The sequence below is a fragment of the Lissotriton helveticus genome, chromosome 5_1, assembly GCF_964261635.1.
Source record: "Lissotriton helveticus chromosome 5_1, aLisHel1.1, whole genome shotgun sequence".
Classification (NCBI taxonomy): domain Eukaryota; kingdom Metazoa; phylum Chordata; class Amphibia; order Caudata; family Salamandridae; genus Lissotriton; species Lissotriton helveticus.
The window spans coordinates 407875264-407892382 of record NC_136065.1 but is presented as its reverse complement, the minus strand read 5'-3'; the positions used below and the strand labels follow the sequence as shown (position 1 = coordinate 407892382).

The window sequence follows — 17119 nt, the reverse complement described above, 5'->3', positions numbered from 1 at the left end:
GTTTTTTCAAAAAAGGGAAATATATGTTATAGGCAATATGGAGGCCCGGAGGATCTGTATAGTAACCATTTGAGGAATAGGAATACATCTCAAAGGACAAAATGGAGCTGTGAATATCTACTTTGGAGGGAAAAGGGAACATTAGCAACATTTGTTTTACTATGGTAAAAGGGCCTTTCATATGTCATCACACACACACAAAATAACGTTCTGTTAACATCAATGAATTAGAAATGTGATTAATATTGGTGGGGAGCCAAAACAGAATGGTTGTGCAAATACACTATGGCTGGTTTAAATTTCATGGTCCCCTCCCTTAATATTCAAGTGACAAGTTAGTTGTATCAAGTATCGTTTAGCAAATTCCCAAAACACATCCTGTATTTCTTCTGCTGCGTCCAGGATACTCAATGCAGTGCATGAGAAAACTGCCTTAGGTGAGAAACTTTAAGAGTACCTGAAAGTTCGACCACTGTACATTGTACTGCAGTAATAATGGAAAAGGAGACTACGGAAACCTGACAGATCACTATATCATACCTTTATAATGTTACATAAATGATTCTTCAAAAATAAATTAAATAGTAGGTAGTCGATATTAACTTTATTTCGGTTCGATGAACCATAAAAGTGCACAGTGCCAAGACATTTTTATGTAAATACATAAAAACTTAATCCAATCACATTTCATGCTATTGTACATATATTAATTGAATTGTAGGTCGTTTGCTGCACACCTAATATTGACCAACGCATGGGTTTCAGCACAAGTGCAAGAGGGTTTTTTTGTGCATTTGTTGTAGCTCCTGAACTCCAATTCAAACTATGAACTCACCCTACATTTACAGCAGTAGAGACACAAGTCATGATTGTCCTCTGGCAGCTGACTTGTGAATTTTCCTAAAAAACATTTGAATGGAAATAATCGTAGAATCAATAATGAAGTCCTTGGCATCATTAACTATTAAATACCTTTTGTTTTGTGCATCAGGCTCTCCTGTTAGTAACTGGTCACCGAAAAGACGCAGAATTCCAAATCCACAGGACAGATCCTGATTTGTTCCATCATTTTTCGTGCCATGGGCCACTATTTCCACAACGGCAACAACGTTGATATTATTTAACGATGTGTGAAAATATACAGGCTGGAAAAAAAAATGAAAACAAATTACAAATTCTGTACAAAACATACGGTCAAGTCATGCATGCCTTTTATTCAGGACTCTGCATACTTTCTTCAGCTGTAACTCTGGGAATACTCAACAATACTCAAATCGAAACGCCCTTATACAAACCCAACTCTTTGCATAAACTAAAGGTAAACACTTGTTCTGTGGATATTCAAAGTAAAAAAACAGGTTTTCAGACAATCAAAGAGATGCACCATGGCAAGAAACTCAATGTCTAATATATGAGGTCAAGTTGGAAATCACATAATTTAGGAAAAACACACTTTCTCCCAGAAGACTCCCATTTTCCAACTGAAGCTTTTCCTGGGAAGCCTCACGATGTTACTTTACTATGCACTGTTAGGCCTGACTTCCTTGATGTGGTCTTTCCCCAAACTTTTGCCTTCACTCCTCCCTTTTCCTGAATTCGTTTTTGCACTTCATCAATGCTGACCAGTACTAAAGTGTTTATGCTCACTCCCTAAAACATGGTAAAAGTGGCTTACACCTGATATGGCATATTACTCTACTTATAAGCCCCTATATGGTTCTACACGCACCCAATTTGGTTGGACTCACCCGAATTGTACTATAAAATATTCTTTTCTGGTAAAGTCGGATTTTAAGTCACATTCCTGAAAATGCCACTTTAAGAAAGTTGCATTTTCTGGTCCTAACCATTTGGTGCCTGCTGCTAAGGACCTTGGTCACATGACTGTAAATAGCTAGCTGTTGGGACTTGTGAATTCCTCCCACACACCTAGGCAAAAGGGGACTGGGTGTTTGCAGGATGGGCCATACTGCCAGGATTGCAGTGGGTGGAGCTGTTCCCTGTCCTACTTACACTTCAAAGCGCTACCTCCAGCACACACACACACAAATGAATCTGACACTAGCCTTTTATCAACCCAAACGTCCTGGAGTCTTGGCAGGAGAAAGCAAGAACTTTCCAGAACCAGATGTGGGGGTAGCATAGGAAATCCACACATTTCAAAGGCTGACACTAGATATAAATATTCGAGCCGCAGAACAAACGTCAGTACACTCCTAGACCTGTGGAAGACTTCAGAAGAATCCCCAGCTGCTCGAGACCTGCTTTGTTTTACAGAGGACTTCTGTGCTGATATGAGGACAGCCATGTTGCTTGAGGCCTGCCTTGCTGATTGAAGGCAAACTGGACCATCTCCTTGAACCCAGGACCACCAAAAGTGACTCCAAGGGCTAGTTGTGTGGCCACCTGTGTGAGCTACAGGGACATACCAAGCTCCTGAGACCTTCAACCCTGCACATGGCCTCTGCTGGAGTGAGTCCTAATCCCCCAAGTGGTTCAATGTAGGCCCGGGACCCTTGGAAGGGGTGTTACAGGTGCTGCTCCTGGTTAAACCTAAAAGTTGGGAATTAGAAAATATGAAACCAAAAAGAGCCCTGAAACCTGACAGAAGATCGGGACCTACCCGTCAGCCAATCGAAGCAAGGTGCATCGCCGTTCGCCCCAACTTTATCGATAGCTCCTGCTACGTTCTTCTCCACAGCAATAAATCCTGTTCAACGGAACGTCTTGGCGAATGTATCCAGACTTGTGGAGCCTCTTGTCAGCTACAGCTGGGAGCTTCATCTCATTGGAGATTTTCAACTTCCCAAAAAAATGCCAACGTCTGAAGGTAAAAATCTTCACTGCGACTCCTTCTAGCGGTGCTACCAACTACAATGCGTCCTCCTTGGACACTGCCTGCTGCCTTCTCCCACTGAACTTTACCTTTTCATTAACTTTACTTCAGAATTTCTTCTAAGACAGAAGGTAAGCCGAAACTGGGCCCAAACCACCTTGTGTATTCGACCAGCGCTCCAATGTCACGTTTAGCACAGGACATTTTCCAAAGCCATGGAAAAAGGTTGCAGTTCTCAAATTGCTAAAAAAACAAAAAACACAGACTCTAAAAGATGCTAACAGCTATCGGCCTATAGCTACATTTCCAGCCAGGTTAGACGAGAAATAATTGTCTTCATATATTGAATCAAAGACTATCTCAATAAGGCTACGTTTGGTTTTAGAAGTGGCCACAGTATGGAAACTGCGCTTATTGTGGCTACACAGGAAATCAGATCATCACTTGATAAGGGAGGCAGTGCATCCCTCATCATACTTGACGTGTCTGCAGCCTTTGACATGGTCAATCATACTAGCTTGGTTGACTGTTCGTGAAGCAACAGGGATACAGGCACAGCTCTTGCACTTCTTCATTCATTTCTTACCAACACTAAAGTCATAACTCACAAGGGATTCAGGTCAGTGCTATTTGTTCTGCCGTGTGAGGTTCCTCAGGGCTCGTCATTAAGCTCAATCATTTTTAATATCTATGTCTCCCAATAGCCAATCTGATAAAGTCTTTCGGGTTCTTATTGGTGACCTACAGAGATGACACAAATAATTGAGTCGGTCACCAATGATATCCATAATACAGCTGAGACAATTCTCTGAAGTTAAACCAAAACGGAAATCATGCTTTTGGGAAATTATGTTTCTTTTCAGCCTCCTTTTCGGTGGCCTCATGATCTCGGGACTTTACCCGTACCTGTAAAAAAAAGTTACAAATCTGGGTGTTCTCATAGATGATGAGCTCACCTACAAAGAGCAAGTTAATTCGGCCATCTTTTTTTATTTCTACCGTTTGAGAATAATAAAGAAGATCGCACATCTGATTCCTGTTGACTCATTAAAAGCCGTGGTTACAGCTTTAGTTTTGGCAAGACTAGCCTATTTCAAAGATCTTTTCCAAAATCCACAAAAGAGATCACTGAATAAACTCCAGACAGTGCTGAGCACTGTAGCACTGATGCTCCTTAACATCTCCAGATTTGATTTGGAACCCCAGGCCTTAAGTAAGTTATATTGGCAGCCTATTGAGTGGCGCTCTGCTTAGCGATTCATGGAATCGGCCCTGACTACCCAATGAATAACCTTAAATTGTACTCTCTAGGCAGATCCCTATGCTCCAGCCTCGCAAAAAATCTGGTGGTCCCTCCACACAAGCGTATGTCCTGCAGACGCAGGTGCTTCATCAGATGTGCTGCCCTTAAATGGAATAGTCTCCCTCAATATTTGAAATCTTCAACCACTCTTCTGGCTTTCAGAAAGTCTCTAAAAAAATAGATTTTATTCCAACTAAGGCACTCTCTCCATTGATCACAGACAGTGCCAAGACATCTCCGGGTATACATTGCACTTTACAAATGTATTCAATATCAATATCAATTGCAGTGAGCCCTAACTTTTGACTTTGCCCTCGACTCACGCGACCAGATACCCGCAATTGCCACGTTGGTCTTTTAGGTGCTATTTTACACTAAATACTTTTTATTTATTAAAATTGTCTCTATTTTTCTAAATTGGTCTGGGATTTTTTGTGTTGTATTTTCACTTCATTAGTTTGTGAGCTGCATAATTACATTACACAGTTCCTCGGAGTTAAACCTGACAGCTTTTGAGTCAGGCTACCATAGCGTTAAGCACAGCTTAATTTCGTGACTTTTGTGGTTCACCAAGAATAGGGCTGTATTTGATGCTTGAGTAGGGTTTTCACTCCCCTCAACCAATAACACAGTTTCTTACATGCCACAGTAACATTTCTCAAAGGTTTCATATACATATTACAGGAATCTGGGATTACCCTGCCATTTACAGGACAGACAGCTGGATTTATCTAAACTTCCAATGTAGATAAAATGTGGCCAAGTCGGTTTTGCACCAGTAGTTCTGTTGAAAAAGTGTCTTACTTTCAGTTACGCTGTTTCTGGTGGGGACTATCTATCCGCAGATTCCTCTCTTTTAGCATATCCCCAGGCCGTTCCAGAAGATTTTTCAGCATATCCCCTAACCATTAGGTGGAGTCCTGAGGCTCCGAGTCAACTCTTCTCCTCCATGGAAGTGGTGACTGTAGTAGTCCTATGTCAATGGAAGGCAAATCCACAATATCTTCTATAAAGAGTGTAAATTGACTGAAAGATCAGTTGCTAGCTCCAACCTCCAATAATTAATTCACCAATGATTTGTCAGAAGTAAATCCATCTGTCACTAAATAGTAATGAAGTCTGTGTAATCGGGAGGAATAAAGACCTAATTGTAGAGTCCAAAATGCAATTTAAACCGTATCTATCAATTACGAATAAATTGAGAAGACGGAGGAAAGGAGTCCTTTGAAGTAAGAGTACGATAAGCTCCTAAAATTTGCACAATGTCATCCGCAAAGGTGGCGTCCAGTGTCATTCCCTGTATGCATCCATCAGCCTACAACAGTGGCCTTCTTGCAAAAAAACAAAAGAAAAAACACATTCACAAAAGAATTCCCAATCTTGGAATTAACAGATGCTTCTGACACAAAGTAGGCATTTGGCATACTGAATGATGGTCATAACATACAGCATAAGCCAGCTTTTACAGGAAGCAAGCCATGTACCCCTAGTCCGACTTCTGATCGTGCTGAGGCATTCTCCAAAAGGATAACAATGGACAAACAGGCCAGAAATGATGATAGATTTTCATTTCATAAAACTGCCACTGGCAAGAATCAAATAGTCACAACAAGGGGATTAAAGTGGCTTGCCTCAAATGTACACATGTCAAAGTACTACATAACTGGTACTGGTCACAGATTAAGCCCAGGCCACAGATTAAGCCCAGGCAAACTTACATGTACAGCCAGGTACTCAACAGGTCACTGTCTGTCCAGACCCCTAATCACATATTTGGCAAACCGTACAGCAGTTTCACTGACGTAAAACAGAAAAGGGTAGTCATCCAACACAACAAATCAGACAATAATAATATATAGAACTAGCAGCCCGTCCCGACGTTGTCCGGGTATGACATTGAATGTGTGTATTTGGCAAGGGTAATTTATTTTAAAATCTCGCGGTAGACAACATTTTTTGTTTCATTAGAATAGGGACGGAGAAGGGCCAGCTGCAGCCCTGGTTGATGTTAGCAGGCGTGTGTAATTGGTGTAGTGATCAGCCGCCTGTGCCCGGCTACAGCCCTGGTTGATGTTAGCAGGCGCGTGTAATGTTGTTGAATGAGAGTTATCAGCCGCGGATAAATCCGTTTAATGAGAGAGTTCAATGACAGCGAGTAGGAGAGGCTGCAGTAATTGTCCCCGCAGACAAGCTCATTTGCGGGTTCCCCCGCTTGAGGCCCAGATGCAGGCCTGTTTGATGTTAGCAGGCGCATGTTCCCCCGCTTGAGGCCCAGCTGCAGCCCCTGTTTGATGTTAGCAGGCGCATGCTCCCCCGCTTGAGGCCCAGCTGCAGCCCTGGTTGATGTTATCAGGCGCGTGTAATTAGTGTACTGATCCGCTGCCTGAGCCCGGCTAGAGCCCTGGTTGATGGTAGCAGGCTCGTCTAATTTCGTTGAATGAGAGAGTTCAGTAACAGCGCACAGGGGAGGCTGCAGTAATGTTACATACCAGGCCTCCAGCTGAACGCGTTTGTCATGCCCCCAGCACACGGCCACAGCAGACGATCTTCTGATTAATGTACGACTCACATGACATGAAGGGCGGAACGTAGCACACGCCCCCAGCGTTTCTCACGCCCCCAGCCTGCCCCTTGATGCGGCACAATTGCGTTCACATGGCACGAAGGCCGGACACACGCCCCCAGCGTTTCTCACGCCCCCAGCGTGCCCCTTGATGCTGCGCAGCAACGTAATTGGCGCTTGTATGTACGACTCACATGGCATGAAGGGCGGACACACGCTCCCAGCGTTTGTCACGCCCACAGCCCACGATGTAATGAATGTACCACACGCCCCCAGCGTTAGTCACGCCCCCAGCCCACGCACACAGCACGACGCAGACACGCCCACAAGGGACTACTTTGCTGGCACGGTTCTTTTACCTTTTAAATGTATATGGTGTCCTACGGTACAATTGTATGTCTTGCACTGTATGATTGTGATGAACACCACTGTTTCTTGAAAAGTTAATAAAAACAATTTTAAAAAAAATGTATATGGTAGCCGTCTGCATAGCCTATGTCCTTCTGCTGCAACTGCCCTTTCCAACGCTGTATTGGGTGTTGTGATTGGTGCTGTGGTTACTGAGATTACCCGCCTCAAAGGTTTGGGCTCTCTCTTTATAATATTAGTATGGATATGGATATGGATAACCACTCTGGGGAATCAGAATATTTTCGTACATTGTGATGCATTAGACAGCACTGTAGTTCTGTTTTCAAATTTTAAATGGACAATGCTACACTCTGACCTTCAGTAAGACTGCAAAATATACAACCCCTTAAATTTCTTGTATGAAGGTGCAAGCTTTGTCCATACAAACAACATGCAGCTTAATTCACAAGGTCCAAGTTGTTTATAGCGCACCTTGTTTTATGGTCTGGCTTGACAACACAGCTGCCGCTAGACAATTATGTGAGCATCACTAGAGAGAGGCTTTGGCTCTGCCCGCATTTTGGGAGCAAGGAGTGCATGTTTTTAATGGGCAGAAGTTGTGTGCTAACACAAAAACAGTGTTTGCACTCCACACAGCTGCGATTCCTTTATTTATCCAGCTTCCTAAAGTTGAACCTTAAGGGGCACACATGAAATTGTAATACTATTAAAGTGTCTTAGATAACTGCAAAATGATTGTGTTTTTCTGAGGAAGCAGCACAGATGGGAGGAGGAGTAGACATCCTAAATGGATTTTTAGGTCTTGCAGTGCAGCACAACTGCCACCTTGCCTTTTAACCCACACTAATTTTATCCTACAGTTCTTTGCTTCCACACAAATACATATCCTTTACCATGCTGTCTACGTCTAATGCTTCACATTAACATACACTATCCTTTTAAAGTCAGGCATACTGACATTATCAATGCTTGCTGATAATGTGGCTGCATACAACACACTGAGCAGATGAGCCTGAAAACTGCTTTACTGCTACTTCCACAGACTGAAATAAATAGCAAACAGTCGATCCTATAACGGTTTTTTATCCATGGACTTTCAACTCCCAGAGGCCTGGTGTAAGAAGGTCCATCCACCCCCGCAACATACATGGGTGATTTCCTTTGTCACACCTAGCTTGGACTGAGCACAACCATATCGGATTTAGGAATGAAAGCAGGTGTCTAATGAGATCTCTGTGCCTTTTGAAACCAGGAACAGGAAAGAACAGTGCAAAAACACACACATCTGGGAGTGCATATCCTTGAGAGTTAGGGGTTCTTTTCACATCATATCTCATCCCTCCTACCCAACCCCTTTTTTTGGCACAAGAACGGTACTTGCATGTGTGCAGTGTAAGTTGGGCACACATACATTTTCTTTGTGAATCGCAAAATGTATCCTGCCCTCATTTTTAGGTCTCACTTACAAGAAAGTGCACGCTGTCTGGTTTGCTAAAAGACCAATTGTCAGCGTACAGTAGGATTAGAGCCACTCACTGCTTATCATTTATTGGTTATATTGTCCCAATTTTTTACTTTTTAGCTGAAACACTTTACGAGGGTTCATTCCGGCTGTCTCCCTCCTGTGAGTTTCTCTTTCCTTTTGCCTCGGTCTGTGTTGCTTTCTTCCATCAATGTGCTTCTACCGCACCTCTCTCTCCGTGTTGTGCTCGCCTTGTGTATTTCATCATCTCTGTATGTTTTCTTGATCATATGCGAGTGTTTCGCTGTAGGAAAGAGGAATATTATGTGGTAAAGCTGGGTTGCCTTACCATGTAATTTTATCACAATATCCCAAAGATGATCCTTGGATTCACACTAATAAATCCTTAGCTCAGTCCAGGTAGAGTGGGAAAGAGCAGTCAGGCTTTACTAGAGGAACATGTGCTATGCATATCCGAGTACTAACATGGATGATAAGTAATTTACACGACTCAATAGAATTCCTACATCAATTTATAAAAATAGAGTGTATTTTTATCTTATTTTAGACATCAAAACAAACGGGGATACACATAACCTGAGTTATAGATTTTTTTAAGCAATATTAAATCAGTGCAGTAAAATACATACACAAAACTTCATTGCGGTGAATGGCAAAATGCACTAGTGACAATCGATCACTTGCAGGTCGAGTTACTTGGAATCCTGATAAGGGTAAAGTCATGCAGACCTCAGGCCTAGGCCACAACAGTCAGATCAATTTTACCTAGCCCGTGGAATCTGGGTACAGAGTTGTTCTGGCTGTCCTTGTTGCTGAATAGGAGCTGCGGGTGGTGCGGTTTTTACTGCTTACATGGTGCTGCAAGAAACAAATTGCAAAAATACAACAGGTACACAGCTGCTGACGTCGGATGATGGTTGCACCATGTTCTCTGTAGCTTCAGCGTCAAGTTTGGGGCTCGGTTACCGGCCTTGGCAGCAGTAAGCACAACGCATAGCTTAGGGAACTTCACTGAATAGGGGGGAGTAACTCAGGGGCCAGAGACTTCGGGCAGACAAGACTACAACTCCCTCCATGTACTAGACCACCAGGATTTGGGCAATCCCTCAGAGGGTCCAATGGCCAGCAGTTCTTTGGATCTGGTGAGTGTTTTTACCTATAGTTTGCAGGAGACTGGTGCTACTAGTTCAGGCGAGACTGAGGGTGCTTCTGGCTTCCACAAGGATCCCTCTCTTTCAGAGTGTTTAGTTTTAGCCAAGGACGAGGGTTCTTCACTCAGTTTCAATTCTGTTGCCTCAGGGAAAAAGTATCCCTCTTTTGCTCTGTGCTGGTGGACAAAGTCTTGTTATCGGAGACACTGGCCTCTTCTTGGACCTTCCTTTAAGTAGGTTGTTCAGATCTGAGGTTCCGGTGTCAGGAGGAGTCTTAAATCCTAGATTCAGGGGAGTTAGGGTTGTAGGACCTTGCAGCAAATGGGCAACTAGTCCAACCCTGAGGTGACCACATCTGGTGGCGTAGGTCACCGTTGCTACCCAGTACCCACTATTTCTGCCCTCATAAAAATGGCATAATTCAATTTTAGATATACAGACCAGGCTGCCCACCCAAGAGGTTTGGTCAGTCTACCTGGGGTGTACACCTCATGCATAGATAATTACCCACCTGGGCCAAGGCGAGGGCTGTTTCATCCTCAGGGGGACAGCCCAGATGCATATCAAAGCCGGTGTGGCCTTTGAAGCTCACCGCTCTGATGCACCAATTCACTAGCCATCTGGGGAGGAGAGAGGTGTTACCTCTTTCCCACCCAGCCTATTTCTCTGACTCCAGGGAGTGATCACACTCCCTGGCAGGAGGTCAGAATCTCGTCTTGGGAGCAGCAGGCTCAGGAAAGTATGGGCTGGACAGCCAGGACACAGTAAGACTGGGGGCAACCAGGGGGTTACCTTTGAGGTGCCGTCTGGGTGCACGCCACGTCACCCAGGGCATGAGAATTGTGTCAGGGGCGAGAAGGCATGTTGTTTGATACCAAAGATGACACATTTAAGTGATGCCATAATGGAGCTGCCAAGCTCATGGGTGCCCGGTTGGCAGCTCATGTTATCCTATAAACCGCTAACACATATAGTGGTTTCCAAGAGGGTACGCCACTATAGGGACATATAGGTTTGCATTTACAAATCCATACCTTAAATATAATGCATCCTGCCAGGTACAAGTTACGGATGTTCTCACTATATTAGCTCTAGAGCCTGTGGCATGTCGGCCTCAAGCATGCCTCCTTGGCCTGGAAAAGGGCGTGCAGCTCACAACATGCAGACTGGTTGCAGTTGCCTTTTTATTGGCCAAAAGACGAGTAGCAATGACCCGGGGCAAACAGAGAGTGCCCACTCTGAACCAATGGCTCTCTGATATGTCTTACTGCAGAGAGCAACTAGAACTTTATGCTGAAGAACTACCAATATCGTCCCAACCTATGGACGTTTGGGGGCCCACTTACTGCATGTTTGTTAACTTTCCCAGATCATGATTAAGAACATATGAGTGTTGCCATTCTTTTACTGGTTATTGCGCTTTCTGGCATTGTTGGATACGTGGTAAGCAATTCTGGTTAGTATTTTAGAACTCTCATGTGTGGCACAGCTTGTTTGGCGTTGTATTTGTGTGCCTATTGCATAAATGGCAATAGAAAAAAATAGATTTATATAAAAAGAAAAATATTGGGAGTGACCATACGAAAAGGGGCCTTTTCCTACATTCACTCCCCACTGCTTCCTTCTCCCTCCACCAGCGGCCTTTTTTTAGTTAATTTTTTGGGCGGAAGGCCAGGCAGCAAATTGCTGCTGTTCCATCCATGTCAAGCTATTTCTTTTATTTATTTACACATCCACCTTGAATCTGTCTAAATAAAAATTCTACCACCATCATTTTATAGGCACGCATGCATGATAGAGCATGTGCATACCTACGAAATGATGTGCCATGGACTTAATATTTTAACTTTTTGTCGTGCTGCACAGCATCTCACCGATGTGTAACATGGCTAAAAGGCATTGGAAATGCCAATAGGTCCCAGAAGCAAAACCTATTGGTTTTGCCAATCCTTGTTATTCTACTTGTGTGTGCACGAACTGCATGTTACTTCAAACTACTGCAGTTTGGGCTACTCTAGTCCATAGCTGCCAACGTTTCAAATTGCCTATGTGTGACATTTTCATAATTTCAGTGTAATTATGAATGACATTTCAATGGCTATGAGTGACTCTTTCTCGCAAGCAAAATCAAGCAATGAAGGACGAGGGAAACATATAAATATCAGAAATTACACACATTTGAGCATTGTGGCTGCACCAGCAGAAGCAGGTTTTCATAGCAAGTCAGAGCAACAGTAGGAGAACATGACCTATTTCCACGTCTCCACTACAAAAGCATGGATTCGGGTGAGCTGGAGCAGAGTATTAAAATATAGATAGACAAGGCCCACTACTAATGGCTCGGAGTTACCGTGAGCATCAGTAATTTCAGGGGTGAGGGATTACTTTCGTATAAAGGATAACATGTGAGATTCAGGATTCGGCCAGCCCTTCACCCCTTCCCTGCGGGGCTAATTCCCCCGCGGTGCGGGAGGAGGGGGGCCGCGCGCTGCACCGCGGTGCTTGTGACAAGCTCAGCTCGTCATGCTGCACAGCCATAGTCACAACTCCGCCCACTCAATGAAACGCCCCACACAGGAGGGGAATGATCCCGCGTGGGCGTTCCACGGCGGTTATGACGAGCTCAGCTCGTCATGAGCACAGCTCCACTGGGCCTCATGATGAGCTGAGCTCGTCATGAGCGCCAAAGGGGTTAAGGCCTTTGTGCCCGAGTCCACTGCTGCATCAACTGAAGCGACGCCCCTGCCCAAAATTTCATTTTTCAACGTAACGGTTCCTGGTTATCATAGTTCCCGCCCTTCGTGTTTTTTAAGGAAATATTCAGCACTAATTTACAAAAAGCAATTTATGAGAAAAGCACGTGAATGAGAATAACATGACTAAAAAGAATGGCACAAGCGTCTGAATATTTATTTACTTATTTATTCATACAGTCAACCTTTATCATTGTAAAAATAGTGTTTTCCTTTTATTAGTTTTACAATGATACATTGCCAAATGTGTTTTAAAGGTGTTTACATGTAAAGATTTTAAGTAAGTGATCATGAATAAATAAATACTGAATATGGCAATTTAAGTTAATTCATTCACGGGGCCTGGTCGTCTGAGCCCCGAATATTGATTTTAATATATAACGGTATATAACCGCGCTGTATGCATGCTCACATTTATATAACAGTTATTGTTGATTTAAATATATTTACGGGTGAATCAACTCGCACTAAATTGTACCAGCGAAAGGCATGGTTGTCTGTGATTACTTTTCTTGTATACTAGCCTGGGTAAACACAGATAAACGATCTGACGTGCAAACTAGATATCAAAGAGTTACAGCTGTGTTTAAGCAGCCGTTCATGAAATTGCTTTTTGATGTAGCTCCTATAAAGAAAACTATAATGTCAGGCGGGATGAAAACGGATATCCGGAAATCCGCTGCACCGGTTTGTCGCTCATATTTTAAGGCAATGTGTTATATTTTGCACCTTAATCATTGCGAGATTACATTCTCTTTTATGACTGCGAGCATTTTGTTAAATCCTTTAATATGATGGTATTATTAAAATACACCGTTGGAACGACCAGCACACATCAAGGGGTCCAGCTTTCATTGGACAACTACTTTACATTTGTAAATATTGCTTAGATATTGTTTATATCATGGTTGAACTTGTGAGAATACAACTAACCCAAAACCACGTTATTTAGAGAAACTGTACCAATAAACGCACTGTCATTTGTTTGTTATTAAAGGGCAAAGGTCAAATGTTCTCAAACTGTACAAAGAAGTTGATCCGAGATTAACAATGGTTACTGCCTCACTGGTTGCATATTAAAACGACTTTACAGAGGAAAACACATTTTAGACATGGTCTTTGGAATACACTGCAAAGTGAAATAGTTACTTTTCTTTTTCTCCCTGCTAGGCCAACTACTGGAATTATTTTGCTGCAGATTTTTTTTAATCTAGTTTTTTGCTCACAACACCCCGCGACGACACTGAATTCAGCTGATACAGGTTGTTCACTGCTGGGGGTCACACTCTTGTAACCAGACACTTTCACCTTTCCCAGGGTTCCTTGCAAGACTGGAGTATACCAGGTGAGAATGACAACAACGTGGAAGAGGTTTGGATGTCTTACTACCTCACCAGCAGAAAGGTAACTTGGTACAGCTCAGAGGCTCTGCCCTCACCCCCTACACTTCTTCCCAATGCTGATAGTTTCCAGTTGCTGTCAGGGCCGAACTGGGAACCAATACCGGCCCTGGCAAAGTGCTCGGCTGGCCTCCTCCCCCAGGGGGGGGAGCGGGCGGGGGGGGGGGGGGGGGGGGGGGTCGGAGGTTCGGTTGATGGTGCGACCGAGCTCTTTGCAAGGGCCGGTTTTCGGCCGATTTGGTTACAGAGCCGATTTTTGCACGAACAGCCCCCGGGGGCCCAAACCCGGCCCCCACCCTTGCGGCCCACCGGGGGATTGCCCGGTGCCCGCTACGGTCAGTCCAGCCATGGTTGCTGTAAGTTTCCTGCGCCCCATCGAGCATGCAAGGAACGAAGAACCGTTGGTAGCACCAAGGGTAACAGAATGCGCTGGACTAGCGTTCCAAAAACAAGAAATGCAAAGACTATGCATGCCAGCTTTTGCAGACGATAAGTGAAGGAAGCGCAAGGCATGAAACTGGAGTATTGCCGCATATGCTACAGGAAGAAGAGGGGGAGTAAAGAGTGATAAAATATTGGAAATTCAATAGATATCGCCTGTGCAAGAACTACTTATTTTGCCAGTGTCTTTTAGCCGTGTTGTAAACAGCACCGCTGATGTGCAGCTAGGCTTAAAGCTATAAAAAAACTGATATGACGCAGCCATGGCCGTGTCATATTGATTTTTATTCTTATGGAGTGTGGGTAACACGGATAAAGGGAGGGGAAGAAGCAACACAGACAGGGGGAGCAGAAAGAATCAAAAACAGACGACGGGTAGCGGTGGGGTGGGAGGAAGTAACACGAAAAATGAGGAGTATGAGGCATACGAGGGAAGAAGCAAAACGGACAACAGGGAGATGTAGGGAAGAAGCAACACAGAAAACGGGAGATGGAGGGAAGATGCCACCCCGCTTCCTCTCCACCATTTCCCCTTTCTTCTTGATAATCTTACTGACCAATTTAATAGATCACGGTTACAATCAACGGTTCCTGTGATATGGAAGGCTGCTAAAGACAGGCCAATCCTAAAAAAAACTTCGGGATTCCCTAAAACTCTGACCAACTATCGGCCGATTTCGCTACTTACCTATTTTGGGAAGGTGCTTGAGTTTTTAACCAACAGAAAACTTGTAATCCATCTTGAACGTAATGGCCTATTGGATCCATCACAGTCGGGTTTTAGGGCTACGCACAGCACCGAATAAGCGCTAGTGGAAGCCGTGGACAATATCAGACTGGCACTGGATAAGGGACAATCAGCTATCCTTGTATAGCTGGATCTGTCGCTGCCTTCGACACCATCTCCCACAGCATTCTGGAACAACGGCTCTGGGAGGTTGGTGTCAGAGGAAGGGCTTTGAAGTGGCTCAAGAGCTACTTAACCTATCAAGCCACCACAGTCCAGATCGGTAACGTGGTTTCATGCAGTCTACCAATAAGGATGGGAGTTCCTCAGGGCTCTATTTTTAGCCCAACGCTCTTCAATCTCTATGTAACTCCACTTGCCAGGGTGATCAGAACATATGGTTTTGATGTAGTGTCATACGCCGATGACACTCAGATTCTGATCACCCTTGGTCCTGACCCCATGGATCCAAAAACATGCTTTATTAACTGCATGTTGCACGTTGACAGATGGATGAGCGCTAACCATCTGCAGTAGCAGTTCTGAGACCCCACTGTTGTGCTGCAACGTCCTGTTCTGGAGATGCAATGCGGGTCCGATGAAGCAGTTGATGGTGCTTGAGATGTGTAGTTCTGCGTCGGGGATGGCTAGTGGTGGTTTCGAGAAGCTGTGAGGTGCAATGGGAGGCCTTGCGTCGAGCAGCTACCGTTCTGATGCACAGATACACTGACATGCATCGTGCTGCGACGGTTCTGCCTATGACACTACAGCTGGGCAGGCAAAACACCTTCAGGTCCACTTCAAAGCTTCCAGGACTGTGATGGCACCACTTGATGGAGCAAGACTCACAGTATGCAGAGTCCAGGTGCTGGGTTCAAGGTGGTTGGAGCCTTTCCATTTTTTGAATCTCTGATCAGGAGGACAGCCAATTAGCCTTGGAGTCACTCTGGTGGTCCGGGGTTCGAGATGCATATCTAGTCCTTTTCACTCCGGTAGCAGAGCAGCAAACCTTCTTGCAGCAGAAGAGCAAAGCAGTCCTTCTGAGTCTTCTAGAGGTCCAGAGGTCTACTGAAGAGTTGAGTCTGAGAGTTGAATATTTAAATGTGGTGCCAGCTTTGAAGTAGGAGAAGATTTAGGAGGTTCCCACACCCATAGGTGTTGGGAATTTCCTGCCTCCCTGCCCTGACCACAGCTTGCTATGGGGCAAACAATGCTAGTGTGAAACCCACATGCGAGTGTGCTGAGGCAGAGCCTTTGAGATGAGCAAGATTGGTAGATGACAGCTCCTCTCCTATATCAAGTCAGAGATGGCCCATCCAGCAAACTCTTATTTCCCTTTGTGTCACTGTCTGGGAGTAATACACAAAGATCAACTGCCAGCTACACCTAGTCATGTGACCCAGAATACAGGCACCAAATGGTTGAGAGAAGAAAATGCCAACTGTCTAAAAGTCTCAGCTGGAAATCATTAGAACAGGGAAATGTAAACAGTGATATAAATCACATAGGGTGGGGGGGAAAGAAGGGAGACCACAACGGAAAGGGTAAGATGAAAAATTAAGTAAGTAGCTATAACAGCACTACAGTACAATTCAATATACAGTGAACATAAGTAACAACACAAAATTGTGCTGAACTTAGCATTGGACAGGTCAAGCGTCCAGGCAAGAGAGATCAATCAGAATGTTTGGCAAGGCCAGATGAGGCTTCACTCGTCCCGCGCCAGCCATTTAGAGGATTGGTTCCTCTAATACAGTGTTTCCCAAACTGTGGTCCGCGGACCCCCAGGGGTCCGTGACACTTTCCCAGGGGGTCCGCAGGCAACAGTTTTAAAAGCACAGAAAAGTTTCTTGTATAATTAGCAGCTTTCCAGCAGCAATAAAAGTGTCAAGATAAAGCCAGTGATTAATGTACCTGCGGGAGCGTGAGGAGAGTTTTGTTTATTGGCAGCTTTGACTTAACTAATGTAGCACAGAGGGTTAATGTGCCTACTGCAAAGAACGTGTAACATGCATTTTAAAAACCAGCATTTTTTGTGCATAGGTTTGTGGTTACTGCTTTTGTCACAGATTCTTTTGTTACTGTGCACT

The 17119-nt window shown here is 44.3% G+C and overlaps 1 protein-coding gene across 2 annotated transcripts in view; it reads right to left on the bottom strand.

The window, feature by feature from the left end:
• The window catches only part of NPHP4 (nephrocystin 4), a 941192-nt gene that overhangs the window by 634644 nt on the left and 289429 nt on the right, over positions 1 to 17119 (bottom strand). For both annotated transcript variants that reach the window (XM_078642627.1, XM_078642628.1), the window contains exon 4: positions 973 to 1145. In XM_078642627.1, the coding sequence (XP_078498753.1) occupies positions 973 to 1145 (173 nt within the window). The remainder of the gene's footprint in view (positions 1 to 972; positions 1146 to 17119) is intronic.